The sequence below is a fragment of the Mus musculus genome, chromosome 15, assembly GCF_000001635.26.
Source record: "Mus musculus strain C57BL/6J chromosome 15, GRCm38.p6 C57BL/6J".
Taxonomy (NCBI): domain Eukaryota; kingdom Metazoa; phylum Chordata; class Mammalia; order Rodentia; family Muridae; genus Mus; species Mus musculus.
The window spans coordinates 79995676-80010585 of NC_000081.6; the positions used below are offsets into that span (position 1 = coordinate 79995676).

Genomic DNA, 14910 nt, shown 5'->3' on the forward strand with positions numbered 1-14910 from the left:
GGCTTGCCCCTGGAGCCAGGCCCAATACACACTAGCATGTGTATATGTCTGTGTGCACATACGCATGCGCATGCAGACATGAGGATGCCTGATGGCACTTAGCCTCCCCAAGTGAAAAGAACACGCAGCAAGCTGTCGATGCATCCTGCCAATGTGGAAAGGTTGTCACACCCGATGCCAACACACAGATTCACGTGGTTTTGTTTTGTGGCTTTTTTTTTTTTACAACTTTAAATACGGAATATAAATAAACTTTACATTTAAAAAATAAAAAGAAAGCCCCCAAAAATATAATCACCAACTTTACAAACTGAAGGAAGCAGAAGGAACGGGGACGGGAAAGTGTGGGAAGGGAGGCGGGCCAGGTCAATCCGTCCTCCCAAGGGCTCTAGGGCTCTCCCTCTCTCCCCCACTTCCAATCTACTGGCTAGCTTCCTTGAAGGAGCCATCGGGTAGAACCGCAAAAGATCAGAGGGACACCTGTGCAGCGAGGGCTGTTCCTCCCTTGGAGGTCTCCTAGTGCCCCTCACCTGTCAGGAAGGGGACAGCTGAGACCCAGGAAGTGGAGGCAATGGACAGACAACAGGGTTGCTTCCCCAGTACCATGGGCTCATTCTGAGCTTCAGGCTGGGCCAGGGCACACACAGCCACTCCACAGAGGGCCTCGGTATGAATTAAACAAGGTTCCCTTTCCTCAGAGGTTTGACCTACATTGGCCAGAACGTCATAATAGGCAAGTTGGCCATATTTAGGGTGTGAACAGCAGTCTCCACACGCAGTGCATCATGTGCAATATACATCCCATTACAACCTTGCTCACCCTGCTTGGCTGGAGTGGAATATAAGAGACAGGTCTCCTGCCCTAGGGAGGAATGGCGGGCATTCAGGGCCTCAATCGGGATCCGAACACCCCGTGGAGGAGCAGACTGAAGGGCACATGAGGAAGAAGACACAGAGTGGAGGTAGAGAAATGAACCGGAAGTGAACGTAGGGGAAGTGGAAAGAGGCAGGGACACGGCCCAGGTCACACGCACACTGCACCTCTAATCCATCAGAGAAGGTGTGTGGCCACCTGCCCAGAGGAGTTCATGTCTTATAAAATGAAAAGCCACTGTGGGCTGAGGGGACAGGAAGAGATGAGTGCGTGGCAGATCTGGGTGCCATCAGAGTTCCTCCAGTCTGTGCTCCCTGCCACAGGACTGCAAGGGACCCTAGCCTGCCTGAACATGTTCCCTGCTGGCTGGCCAGTGGTCCAGGAACCAGGCAGGACATGCAGAGGTCCTCGGGCTAAGTGCCAGGCTCTGGGGCCAGTCCACAGTCCACGTCCCCCGGCAAGGCTCCTGCACACTTGTTCCAGGTTCTTGGAGTCAAGAGAAGCCTGCAGCCTGGAGTGGAGTCCTTTGCATCTGGAGCTGCAGGGCGGGCTGAGGAATCGCTGCTGGTGGAGGTGGCCGGGCACACGGGGTGAGGGAAGCACCATTGGCCGTCCGAATCAGGCATCGAGACAGACGGACGAGGGGAACAACATTATCACTCCAAGGACCCCATGGGGGCAATACAGCAAATACCATATTAAATAACCCTGTGGGCAGAGAAGGATACAGCGTCAGAGGTAGCTCAAGGGTCCCCGTGGCCCCCATACCAAGGCAAGGGGCTAGGGCTCCTGCCACCATGCTGATTTCCAGCAGGTCCCAAGTCTGAGACGGAGGAGCTATGGGAAATTTGAGTGAGACAGGCACCCTGTTTCAGAGAGGTTGAGGCTCAGCTAGGCAGGAGCAAATGCCTCTGCTGGTTCTCACGGAGCCTGTCTAAGTCACAGCCAGGGAGTAGCTGAAAGCCAGGGAGTAGCTGAGGCTTGTTTTTTCTGGTTGGCTCCTCACCTGCCCACACTCTTGCCGACGCCCCTAGGCTCCGAGGGTCTCCTTCAGGGCCGCCTTGTCATGGGTGTGCTTAAACTTTCGGTGCTTGCCTTTGGGGGGCCGGCGGATTCTCACCGTCCGAATGGTCACCCGAGCTTGAGGCGTCTTGGCTGCTCGAGAAGAAGAAGAAGTAGTGTTTGTCAGCATCTGATAGCAATGGAGTGTTTTCCTTGTACCTTGGTGCCTGCTGGGAGGGAGCCTTGGGTATGGCTGAGGGAGAGGACAGACTTCACCAGGTCAAAGTTAATCCCCACAGCTCTCCAGCTCTGGGGACGTGACTGAGTCTTTCTATGCCTTCCCCTCTCTCTGGGAGTGAAGCAGGTGGACAGCCCACCTCATGGGAAGGAGAACGGATTACAAGGCAGCATGCCGGCCAAGCAGTGCCGGACCCAGGAAACTCTGTTTTGTGCCTGCCCCCTGCCCCCAAGTCCTCATCTCTACTCAGAGATGGATTTTCCCACTCCCTGAAGGTGGCCTGGCCCTGGATCCCTCTACCCAACAGGAAGTCCTATTGGCTCTGGGTACCCACCCATCTTCAGAGGACTGGCCCAGCTCTCCTTTGTGCTTCAAGCACCGTGTCTCACTACATGCCTGGAGAGGTCATGTGGGGACTGGGGCTCTTGAACCACAGTGTAGCTGCTGCCTCCAGCCACAGCCAGACGGCAGAAAAAATCTAGTCAGCTCTCCAAGGAGCCTCATTCTTGCACAGAACTGCAGGGTGAATGTCAGCCACAATACACCGTGAGTGGTGGCCTGTCACCCTGTGACCCTCTGCCTCCCATCTCTCCTACTGAGACCTATACCGCCAACCTCTGGCTCCTCTGGCCACAAGATGAGGAGGCCACCAGACTTTCTTTGGAGCTGTGCCTGTTGTTCAAATTCCTGGGCACTCAGAGAAGCAGAATGGAGGGCTGGGCTGGCAACTTAGTCAAGGAGTCAGCCCAGGTCCAAACCTGGGCTCTTCTTGATACTGTGTGCCATGGGGCAAGGCACTTAACCACTCTGAAAATCAGCAGTGACCTCCTACAGTTGAGACAGCGCATAAAGCAAGCAGGAACCCCAGTGAGCACCTGCAATGTCCCTGGCGCCACTACACACTCCTTTATTTCCATGGTTGGTCTTATTCATCCTACAGTGTTGGGGGAAACTGAGGCAGAGAGCTGTGTTTGAAATCCTGCAATCTATCTGTGCTTCATGCTGCCAGCACCTGGCTGAACTGACAGTTCCTGGGAATCCTGGACCAGACCGACTCTAACTGCTCTTCCTCCTGGGTTCTGAGAAGCCAGGTCAGACAGGCAGGGGACAGCACTTCCTGGGAGACACTGGAGAGTCCCTGGCCTCCAGCCGGTGAGGTTGGTACCTGTCTGTTCATCTCAGACTGGCTCTCTTGAGGTAGCCCCCCTTCCTTTCAGGCTACCTCAAGAGACCCAGTCTGAGATGAACGAAGTTTTCCTTGCAGGGTAGAGATCTGGGGGAGCTGAGATTCTCGGGGGGGGGGGGGGAATGACACCCAGAGGGGGCATGGAAACCACCCCCCAGAGAGCTTTTGCCCCAAAAGGCATGTGCAGGAGGCTGGGCTGCGCTAAGCCTGATCCAATTCACACAACTCACAAATGACACAGATTTGAGCCTAAGAATTCCAAAACACCAGCACTGGCCTAGGCTCTACTAGAGATGAACCTGGAGGCCAGTCCCGCAATATTCTTAACTTTCCGGTTCTAACACTTAAAGAGTTCTTCCTGCGTGGGGGCTGGAGAGGTGGCTCAGAAGGTGAAGAGCATTGGCTGCTCTTCCAGAGGACCCAAGTTCAATTCCCAGCACCCACAGGGCAGCTCCCAGTTGTCTACAACTCCAAGAGCTGACACCCTCACACAGACATACATGCAGGCAAAACACCAATGCACAGAAAATAAAAATAAATAAGTTAGCCAGACTGCCAGGCTGAGGTTGGACTATGTGACCGGAAATCTGAGCATCTTTAGACTTCGGGTACTTCCGCTACACAGAGAAAGGAGCCTCTGAGATGTTTCCAACTCAAACCGAACTGCCTGACCCTTGCAGAATCAGACATGCACTCCTCTGGTGGATGCGTGAACGTCAGACCCACTCTCCACATCCCAGCTGTATGGATGCTCAGCCTTTACTTGTGTATCTCCAGGAGATGTTGTGAGTGAAGGGGGCTGGTTGGTAGTGAGGCCAGGCGCTGCAACCTCATTTAGGGCCAAGAAGAATCTAGATTGTTCTCAGTGAGATCAAAAGTCTCAAATAAATTTAACCAGAAATAATGTATTTGCTCTCCATTTAAGTCTTTTCTGTGTGGTATATGTTTAGATCTCTCTCTCTCTCTCTCTCTCTCTCTCTCAGTGTGTATGTGCGTGTGTGTGCATGTGTGTATGAAGTCAGAGGTTGACATCAAGTCTTCCTATATTGTTTTCTGAGACAGGGACTCTTACTTAACCCGGAGCTAACCAACAGCTAGACTGGTCCCCTGGGATTCACCCATCTCCACCTTCTCAGTACCAGGGTGACAGGCACAGCTATCATGCCTTGGTTTTTATATGGATGCTGGTGTTTCAGACTCAGGTCTGCATGCGTGCTCAGCAAACACTCTACCCACCGAGCGCTCTCCCTAGCCTCCTGACCCCTATTTAGAGACCCGTCCTTTTCCCAGCTGTTATAAGGGAAAGAGGCTTGGGTTGAGCCACGTGGAGCAGCCCCTGGGAAGGCAGCTTACCTCGCTGCTCCCTGGATGTCCCAGGACTTCTAGTCACAGGCCGAGGGGTCACTACTGTCTCACACTTGCAGGCGAGGTGGTCCTCCAAGGTCACTGTGGCCTTCTTGAAGATGGGCTTCTTTCGCACAATCTCAATCTTTCTCACCTGGAGGACAAGAATGAGCAAAACTTCTCTGTAGAAGCCATCAGTGCAGGAGCGGCCTCACGCGCCTGGCAAGTGTCCTGTGCTGGAGTCTTTCCTCGAAAGCCAAAACCCAGGCTCGTCTGCAGAGTGACAGCTCTGAACCAAAACAATAGTCAGGCCTTTCCCTCTGTCCCTCTCAGAGCTTTTCCATCAAAACAAGCCCTTCAACCTAGCTGACCTGGCCTCTGGCTTTGCTGTAGCAACCCCCCCCCCCCGCCTCCCTGACCCCCCAGAGTGGGAGAAAGGCATTTCCGGGTGGAGCCTGAGTCCTGTGGGTCGCCATTCCTGGAGCACCGGCCAAGGCCAGGGACCAGAGCAGAACAGGGAGATAGTTATCTGATAGGAAGTGCGAGAGGCCTTATCTAGAAGAGAGGCTGCAAGGGGGGAGGCAGCTGTCAGGTGTCCATCCCTAAAGCTGGGGACAGAAGATACCGTGGCAGTGGGTGGGGAAGCATGGCGTGTCATTTGTACTCTGGGTCATGGAGACAGGCCATGAATGGAAGACAGGCGGGAGACTGGGCAGAGGCCACAGGCAGAGGGCAGGGAAAGACAGCATGGCCACACAGCCAGTGCACTGAGTGGGCTGGTTTTGAGCTTTGTGCTATGTGCCCAGGGGAAGCTGAAGTAGGAAGGCTGATTCAGAGTACAGAGACCTGTCCACCTGAGTTAGAAGACAGCCGTGCCTCCTGGGCCTCTGGGTCACTGCCTCAGAATAGCATCTCTCCAAAAAGGACCGAGCTAGCCACAGAGCTGGACCATTTGCCAATGGGACCCCTGATTCCTACAGTGGACACTCTGTGCCACCTTTGCTAAGCTTGCACAAAGCTTGCCAAAGAAACCATTGAAGTCCCAAAATGTAGGGGCCCCTGAGTATGATAAAGAATTGAGGGGACCTGGGCAGCTTAAAGACAGGGGCACTGTGAGACTGTGACCCTATAGAGCAGGTGACATTGGTCCATTACTTAGCAGCTCAACCAAGTCACATCCTGGACTCCATCTAACTTTCAGTGACTACGGTTTGAGACATCTTGGAGAAAGCGTCCCAGAAGCATCCTCCAAGCATCCTTCTCTGGAAGGAGCCATGAAGAACCAGCCAAGTTCTGCAACCCACAGAAGCTGTTCAGCCGCTGGGGCGGGGCCAGACCCAGGGTGGGGCGGATTTTGCGCACCTGGACCGGCCGCATCTGCACCTGCGAGGCCCGGCATTGCACATTGCGGTTATTGCAGCAGCCGGAGCAGCGCTGCACCTCCACACAGGGCGGCCACACCAGGAAGTTGGCGTTGGTGCGATCGATGAGGTTCCGAGAGATCTGGAACACCTCTGTGCGCGTCTTGCACTCGGCGATTACAGCAGGCTCTGCTGCTGCCAGGGACCCTGGAGGGAAGAGGCCTGTCAGGAACAGACCGACTTCTTTGGAACCTCCCCCATCCAAAGACAGGCCCGAATTTGGGTAGGTGGCCGAACTACCCTGAGCCTCAGTTGACCCCAATCGAAAACAAGGACAGCGAGATCTACCCCCGAGAAACACAGCCAACATCAGGTTAGATCATCCAGTGTGACCTTGTAAATGTTTAGGATTTAGCTCCCAATTGTTCAGTCACACAGCTGTGCGATTGTCCTGAGTCCTTCTGCACTGTTACTTTCCTGGCTTAGATTGGTCTTGTATTGTTTGTTTTTGTTTGTTTTTTGTTTTGTTTTTGTTTCATTCCAAACAGGGTTTCTCTGTGTAGCCCTGGCTGTCCTGGAACTTACTCTGTAGACCAGGCTGGCCTCAAGCTCAGAAATCCGCCTGCCTCTGCCTCCTAAGTGCTGGGATTAAAGGCGTGCGCCACCACACCTGGGTGCACTAATATAGTCTTTTTTTTTTTTTTTTTTTTACTTATCTTGAAATGTTTTAAGTACATTGGTGTTTTGCCTGCATGTGTCAAAATACGTGGAAGAGGAGTTACAGACAGTCGTGTGCTGCCATGGAAACAGAACCCAGGCCTCTGGAAAAGCAGCCATCTTCTGAGCCATCTCTCTAGCCCCACTGGTCTGTTCGTATGTGGCCCTTTCCTTCAGAGCCTAACCTACGAAATGGGATTAACAACAGAGCTATTGGGTCAGCAAGTGCTCAGACACGTACAGGGAATGGCTCACAGGTGGAGAAGTAGGCCTGGAGACCTAGAGGCTCTTCCAGCCACATCTCCAGTGACTTGGAAACTGTACGTGGGTACGTGGCCACCTGCTTCACCCTGGAAGTCTTCACTAGGACTGACAGATGTACTTGGCTGGTCTCTGCTAAGGAGCAATCTGTAGAACCTGCTGGGTTCTGCATTAGGCCACAGTGGAGCTGTGGGCCGTAGTGGACAGAGGGGACTCCCCCCACCCCCACCCCCGCCCCCCCGCCTGAGAAGACCTTGGTTTCAATTTCAACAAGTAAGTCCTTCCATTCCAGTTTCTCCACCCTGGTTTCCAGGCCTGTGGAGTGGGGTTAGCCACATCTATTCCAAGGCTGCAGAGATGTAGTGAGTATAGAACCGGAGGTAGGCAAGGCAGATCTCTACATTCCAGACCAGTCTAGTTAACACAGCCAAAGCTATGGAGTGAAACCCTGTTTCAAAGCCAGAAACACCAAACCACTATTTTAAAAGCACAACATGGCGGGAGAGGGCATAGTAGCTCAACCTCAAAGACAGCTGCACCCCTCATTGAGCCCAAACAGTGGGGAACGGATTTTGGAGGTAGTGTCCAATCCAGGATGGCCGTGTGCCCTAGTTTTTCTTCCCTGGATCCCACCTTTGATGGACAGCTACCGGATCCTCATTTTACCTAGGCTCCTCCTCCCTCGAGATGAGCTTTCCAACTCGACTCCGGAGTGTGCTCGGGTCATGTTCAAGTCCAGCTCAGCCCCATCTTCATCTGCAGGGGAAAGCATAGTTAGACGTGCTGGCCCAGGTCAAGGACGGCTTCTCTACACCAAAGTCCCACCCTTAGCATCCTCTAAACCTGAGGTTCCTGGCTCTGAATAGGAGACCTGGCTCTCAAAGCCTTGAGCAGCCCTATGGCTAGTGGGACTGGCAGGGGTAGGCCTAACTATATCTTTGAGAGCCTCCAGCCTCCCTCTGTGTTTTTAGCCCCATTTTTGGCCAGAACTTAATGTTAATGAAGTTAAAAATAACCCTTCCCCTCTGCTACTGTCAGAGAGCCCTCCTCAGCCTCCAGGGTGGAGCAGGGACCCAGAGCACTGGAGGCCACTTCTCAGTGCCCTCTAAAACGTTCCCATAGGAAGTGCTGAATGGGGAAATTCCCAGAATCCCCTTGGGGCCAGCAGCCCAGCAGCCCAACACAGCCTTCTGGAGCCTTGACAATGGCCCTACTGGTCTGGAGAGAAAGGGTGGAGAGGGAAGGGGGTGGGAGGGCCTGCATCAGCCACACTAGGTTGGCATTCCTCGGCATTCATCCTGGGCTTCTGTGCCTCTTCCTGTGAGTAGCCACAGCTCCCTTCTCTAAGCTGAAGTCCTTTCCTCTCAGTGCTACCAGCTTCCTTGGTGACATCTCCATGCCACACTTACACTGCCCCGAGACGCTGGCCAGGGCTGGCTACTATTAGGGTGACCAGAGGCCTTGAACTTGATCTCGAAGATGGAGAGCCCCCTTTGTCTCTCGGTGGTGAAGGACAGCAAAGGAATTGCTGGGTATGAGCTTCTGCCACCTCCTTATGGCGCCCTGGGGCTCCTAGATCTCTCCCAGCCCACTAGTCCCCTCCAAGATAAAGGCTTCTGCCAGCTGCCACCCCATCTCGGATCCAGGGGATCCTGTTTGAAGAAAATCCTGCAGATCACCACTAACAGACTGGTCTGCTTCCATCCGGCCCCACGGTGTTGACCATGTCAGCCTGTCTGTCTGTCCCTTATTCTCTTCCTTTCTCTCTGCCATCTCTGGAATGTCCCGGGTAGGGAGGAGATGGGGAGAGATGTGCTTTGTGGAAAGGTTAAGTTGATTAGGAAAAAATAAGCCACAGGGTTGCCTCGAAACAGGCCTGCTATTGAAAACCCGAACATCCAAGATCCCGACCCCCACCAGGGGTGTGGAGGGGCAGCCTGCAATGGGCGGCAGAGCGCCTTGGAAAGAAACAGCAAGAAAGCTAAATTTGGAAGTTGCCCCATTGTGTGGCCAGAGTTGGCCAGCCGGGCACGGGTGGGAGACATCGGGTGGGGGCCCTTGTGAACAATAGGTGGGCCCAGCTGGGGCCCCCTCCTGCCTGCCTTACCACCCCCCAGCCCTGGCGGTATTGAAAGGGCCCGGGAATGCTTTTGAGAAGAAGCCAGGGGCCCAACGGAGAGAGGAAACAAAGGCAGGAAATGCTGTTCCCCCGTAGATAGCGTCTGGGCAAGGGTTACAAAGTGACAAAGAGACAGGACCCCAGAGGGACAAGGGCCTGCGGGTGTGTGGGGGGTGGGTATGGGGGGGTGCTGAACAGGGCTCCAGGGACCAGGCCAGAGGTTAGAATAGAATGGAATTTGCTCTGAAGACAGCATTTATAAATACATTCCCAACCCAGCCTGCCGGCCCCGCCACGTGTATGCCACCAAGCACGTGCCTATTTGCCCAGCGCACTCTTGGGCATGGGTAGGGCTGCCAGCTGATCCAAGCTAGGTGTCCCCAGGAGACCTTAGAGACCAGGCTCTGGGCCAGAGGGGCAGGGAGATAGCTCCCTACCCTCTTAAGCTGTGTCTACACCTGGGTAGGTACTCAGTGCATGCCCTCAGTACTCTGTCCCTGCCCCAGTGTGCTCCAGGAACCCCACCCTCCACACCAAACTAGAGCCACATGTGGGTGCTGTTTCTGCCCCACCCCACATCCCAGGTACCAACCAGTCTGCCTACTCTGCCCTGCCCTGGGTAGTAGGTGTGGCCACTAGGATGTGCTACGGATCAGTAGAGGCTGAGGTTCTGGAGGAGGGTCCGATTTACCTACGGAGTCTCTGTGCAGCAGGCGCTGAAGATCATCAAAGGAGCGGATGGAGTGGTCGCTCAGCATTTCATACAGTTCCTCAGGAATGGGATCCCCCTGTCGGTCAGACACCAGGAACTGTGTGAACTGGGGTGAAGGTTCACTGTGGCTCTCTTACCAACCAAGTGCTTTTCTCTTGCACAAAGTTCCTACAAGCCACCCCCATCCCCCGCCATCCCCAACAAATAGTAAGTAAGGCTAAGTAAGGGTGGGGCAGGCCAGATCCAAGGCTGAACCAGGAGCACTGAGGACCCAGGGCCTGAATAGCTCAGAGCAGAGCATGCTGGGACACTCAACCCTAGCCCTCCACGGTATCCCGGCGTGTGCCCAGCTCCACTGGCTTGTCCACATTTGTCTCCCCGGTAAGATCACAGGGCCTAGAGAAATTCCAACAATCTCAATTCTCTCTACAGTTCCCTCCACACCTGGTAGCTACAATTTATTCACAGGGGCGTGCGTGAGCGCGAGGGCGAGCATACACACACACACTGACCTAATTATTGCCACATCACAGATTTAAAAACAAACAAAAAAAGGCAGAGACGCAAAAAGGTAACAACATCCTTTGTCCAGGGCCCCCAAACCCAGTGTGAGTAGAGGCTTCACGAAATGACAGTGAAGTGTGGACTCCAGCCCCCAGCCCGAAAGGTGCTTTAAAATGCTTGCTGAGCTGTGTGGTCTCAGAAGGCCATGTATCCCAGTACTACTGACAGTCCCTGCCAGAGAGGAAATCGGGGAATCCTCAGGCCCAACCGGCAAGCCTGAGAGCTCACCCATGCCCCGTGCCCAACCAAACTCTATTTTTAGAGCCCCTCTGGCCTGTCACCAAACACTTGAAACTTAGTTAGAACCTTAACAGGCCCCACTACGAGCCAGCTTCCTCCAGGGAAACCGCAGGTCCCACAATCACACGCATACAGCTGGAACATCCCCACAGTCACAGGAGTCTCAAGGGCTGGGTGCCAAGATCCCCAAGGGAGAGGTGAGGGCAGAGGGGACTGGGAAATGTCCTAGCAGTAAGGGGCAAAGGAAAGTCGCAAGATATCATACCATGCCACACACACACACACACAAACACACACACACTCGGCTTGTGATAAGACCATTCAGCCTGAGAGAAGCTCTGAGAGGACTAAACCACCCTGTGCCTCAGTTTCCTTGGACTGAGAGGGGAAGAAGCCAAACCTACGTTAATGGAGCTTTGAGTTACTGAGCACAGGTGTGTGTGTGTGTGTGTGTGTGTTTGGGGGACTGGGGCACTGTACTCTTCCTGTCTGAGGTGGAATAGAGGCTCCTGCCCTGGCCAGCTGCTGGCAAGGAGGGATCGCCTCAAAAGCTACTACGTGTCTCAGACAATTGTTATGTCTCAGACAATTGTTGAGAGCCAGGCACATGGCGCCCAGGAGCCCGCTTGTAGTCCCGAGCTATTCTAGAGGCTGAGGCAGGAAGGTCTTTTGTTTGTGGGTTGGCTTGGTTTTAGGTCAACCTGACCCAAGCTAGAGTCAATTGTGAAGAGGGAATCTCAACTAAGAAAATGCCTCCATCAGATTGGACTGTGTGCAAGCCTAGGGTATATTTTCTTGATTCATTGATTGATTGACTGACTGACTGATATGAGAAGACCCAGATCACCAGGGGTGGTACCATTCCTGGGCTGGTGAACCTGGGTGCTATAAGAAAACAGGCTGTCACACCGTGAGAAGCAAACGAGTGAGTAACTCTCCCTCGTGGCCTGTACTTCAGTTCCTGCTTCCAGGTTCCTGTCCTGCCTTCCCTCACTGATGATGGCCTGTGGTGTAGAACTGTAAATTAAAATAGAACCTTCCCTCCACAAGTTGCTTTTGACCATGGTGTTTTATCACAGCAACAGAAGCATCTAAGACAGTTTGGTTTTGCTTTTTTTGAGATATGGTCTTATGTTGCCCTGGCTGGCTGGCCTGGAACTCGATACAGACCAGGAAAGCCTTGAACTAAAGAATCTGACTCCCTCTACTACCGCGTGCTGAGATTAAAAACGTGAACCACCGTGCAGAGCAGGAAGCTCTTCTGAGTCCAGAGGTTCCAGGCTAGCCGGGCACCTCAGTGTCACCAAAAACCAAAACAAGACAAAACACTTTGGACATTTGTCTAATGTTTAGGAAAAACTCTGTAGCGGTTCAGTCATGCCTACCTCTGGTCCCCCAAGCCAACCTAGGAACCAGAAGAGACAGGCTGGGGGCTGAGGGGGACGCCTTGAAATCTGGCTCCCGAGACTTCTCAGCACCAAGGTCACTTTGTTCAGTCATGGAGTTTATAAACCTGCTTGGTATCCTAGGGATGTTAGAGGTTTGACGGACAAGCTAGGGAGCAGGGCAGGCACTTGGTGTCTGGTGGTGTCTATAGTGTCTATGGCTGCTTCACGGTTGGGCAGAGATATGCAGGACAGATGGCCAGAAGCTGGGCTGGAGAAAGAAGGCCACTCGCCCAACTCAGAATGGTATTCAAGAGATTTAGATTCCAAGCCTCACACTGCTACCCTCTGCTGTGTGACCTCTAGCTGGCCACTGCCTCTCTCTGGTCTGACCTCTTATCAACGAATTGAGTTAGAAAACATTTAAGTCCATTCTAATTCTGCCTGAGGTTGACCAAGGATAGCCAGAGCCAGGCTGTGTAAGGTGGCTTGCTTGTCCTAAGGGATGAGAAGTGTTTGTGGAGGGATGGCTGGAGCTGCCAGTAAGGTAGAACATACTGAGCCCCGGACAGGCCTAGCCCCAATCCTCAGCCCACTTACCCCTCCCCCCACAAGGCTGAGTGGGGAAAGACCCCAGGTAGAGACTGTAGAGGTGGGAAAAGCACTCAGCTGGTGCAATAAATATTGGTAAAATATGTGAAGGGCTGTCTGTCTCTTGCTCTGCAGGCTCGCTCAGGTGTGATCCCTTCTGCCAACATTATCATTAGTCCCATCTTCCAGATGGAAAAACTGAGCCTTAGAAAAATTAATACACAGCCACAAGGCAAGGTGACTAGCCAGTGGCAGAGTGGACCCCTTCCAAGCCGTAACATGCCTAACCTCTCCTGGCCCTCCCCGGGGACAGTTCAAGCATGCCTCCTCTCTGTCCTGATATCATTAGTCCCAGCATCATTTGAGACCCCTGCGGCTTCTCTGCCCCATCTTGTTTTACAGCAAGTCTCAATTACAGTGATGGCACTCTCAGGGTACATTGACACCATCTGAAGACATTTTTAGTTGTCAAGCCTAGGGACAGGCTGCTGGCACCGCGGTGGAGGCAGAGGTGCTATTCACCGTCCCACAGAACATAGGATGTCACACAGGCTACAGTATCACTGGTCCCAAATACTCCCAGAGTCAGAAGTGAGAGACCCACAACAGACAAAAAGCCGGGGCTCCCTGTGTAGGGGGAACCAGGGTGCTCAGAATGAACCCTACCATAAATACCTTACTTTCAGCCAGGCATAATAGCACAGACATTTAATCCCAGCTACTTGGAAGGATGGGGCAGAAGGATTTAAGTTCGAGGCCAGCCTGGGCTATGGAACAAATTCAAGGCCAGCCTGGGAAATTTAGTAGTGCCCCATTATAAGATAAAAACAAAGAAAAGAAAAGACTTGAGGGTGTAGCTCAGAGGCAGAGCTACTGCCTAGCAAGGGTGAAGATCTGGGTTCAGTCCCCAACACCACTGAAAAGGACACAAAGGGATTCTTATTTGTCCTTTAAATGGGGTTAACCCCAGCTGGTCCTGAGGATTCCTGTAACAGTGCACAGCAGAGCAGTCCCAAATAAAAGGCACTTCACCGGCAGGCGGATTTCTGAGTTTGAGGCCAGCCTGGTCTAACAAGTGAGTTCCAGGACAGCCAGGGGTACACAGAGAAACCCTGTCTCGAAAAAACAAAACAAAACAAAACAAAAACAAAAACAAACAAACAAAAAAAAAAAACAAGAAAGAAAGAAAAGGCACTTCACCAGCTGAGCAATTTTTTCATGTGTTTCCTATGAGGACAGCAAATGACAGCGTCCTGGACCAGATGCTCCAAACATTTCCAAGGATGGTGACAGGTGGGTGGAGAGCTGCTGTCCCCCTGGGGTGTGACTTTACACGATCCCCCACGCAGGGCCACAGGAAATGGCACCTAGCCCCACACTGACACCACCAGGTGCCCCGTGGGCTGCTGGGTCTCTTCCGGGTCCGGGGGTGTTAACAGCTAGAGGTCCACTTCAGGATGCAGTGCTCCGGAGGGACTCTCAGAAGCACCTGTTTGTAAACAGAGTCCATGTGTCTGGGTGTAACAGTCCTCCCTCTGGCCCCCAATATGGGGCTGCTGAAATCTGGTTTTTTTTTTTTTTCCTGCCACAGGTTCTGGAAGCCTCAAGGTGGGCACCCATTCATAGATTACCCACACACACAGAACAGGAAACCTGACAACCTGAAGAAGCTGCCCCAGATCTCTGGCGGGTGTGGGATGGAAGCAGGTGGGGCCAAGCCAGCCTGGCAGCCCAGAGAAACAGCCTCCTCCCTGCCCCACCCCCAGAGCCAGCTGCAGGAGGCATGAGCAAGAGGGAGGCCAGGTGAGTTACTTGCTCCCTGCCAGGCTGCCTGATCAAAAGGGCTTGAACTCCACCATCCACCTGGGCGCACTCATGTGAGCGAGCAAGCGCGTGCACACACACACACACACACACACACACACACACACACACACACACACACACAGAGAGAGAGAGAGAGAGAGAGAGAGAGAGAGAGAGAGAGAGAGGGAGACTGACTCTCCACAGTCCCACAGCCTGCTGCCTCTGCAATGAGAGAGACGGGCTCTCTGCCCAGCACCCGGGCGTTGTCTATGGCTGGCAGAGGCAGAAGCTGACGAAGCCTCCTAGGGCCTGCCTGCTTGCCTGCTTGCGTCTCAGGCCTTATTTAGATGAGATGGCAAAGACAAGCTCTATGGAGAAGCCCTCTCTGGGCACAACACAGGCGGCGTCCTTTCTCTTGCTCAGCCTCCCCCTCTTCTGCAGCCCAGCAAGAGAAACACATGGAAGCTGGAAGAGGGCCCTGTCTGTGGGATGGGCCACCCCGTGACCCAC

General features: G+C 53.4%; 1 protein-coding gene and 1 non-coding gene across 7 annotated transcripts in view; both read right to left on the reverse strand.

The window, feature by feature from the left end:
- Positions 1-189: 189 nt before the first annotated feature.
- The window catches only part of Pdgfb (platelet derived growth factor, B polypeptide), a 28750-nt gene continuing 14029 nt past the window's right edge, over positions 190-14910 (reverse strand). For 4 of the 6 annotated variants that reach the window (XM_030248408.1, NM_011057.4, XM_030248410.1 and 1 more), the window contains 6 exons: positions 9794-9890; positions 7650-7739; positions 6007-6212; positions 4654-4798; positions 1881-2029; positions 190-1582 (listed from right to left, as the gene is read on the reverse strand). In XM_030248408.1, coding sequence (XP_030104268.1) covers positions 1905-2029; positions 4654-4798; positions 6007-6212; positions 7650-7739; positions 9794-9890 — 663 coding nt within the window. In that variant the 3' untranslated portion in view covers positions 190-1582; positions 1881-1904. The remainder of the gene's footprint in view (positions 1583-1880; positions 2030-4653; positions 4799-6006; positions 6213-7649; positions 7740-9793; positions 9891-14910) is intronic. The other 2 variants (XM_006520592.4, XM_030248411.1) reach the window with 1 other exon arrangement.
- Positions 3295-3351, reverse strand: Mir7213 (microRNA 7213). The gene has a single exon (NR_106072.1). It is a non-coding gene; the product is annotated as a microRNA 7213 (primary transcript).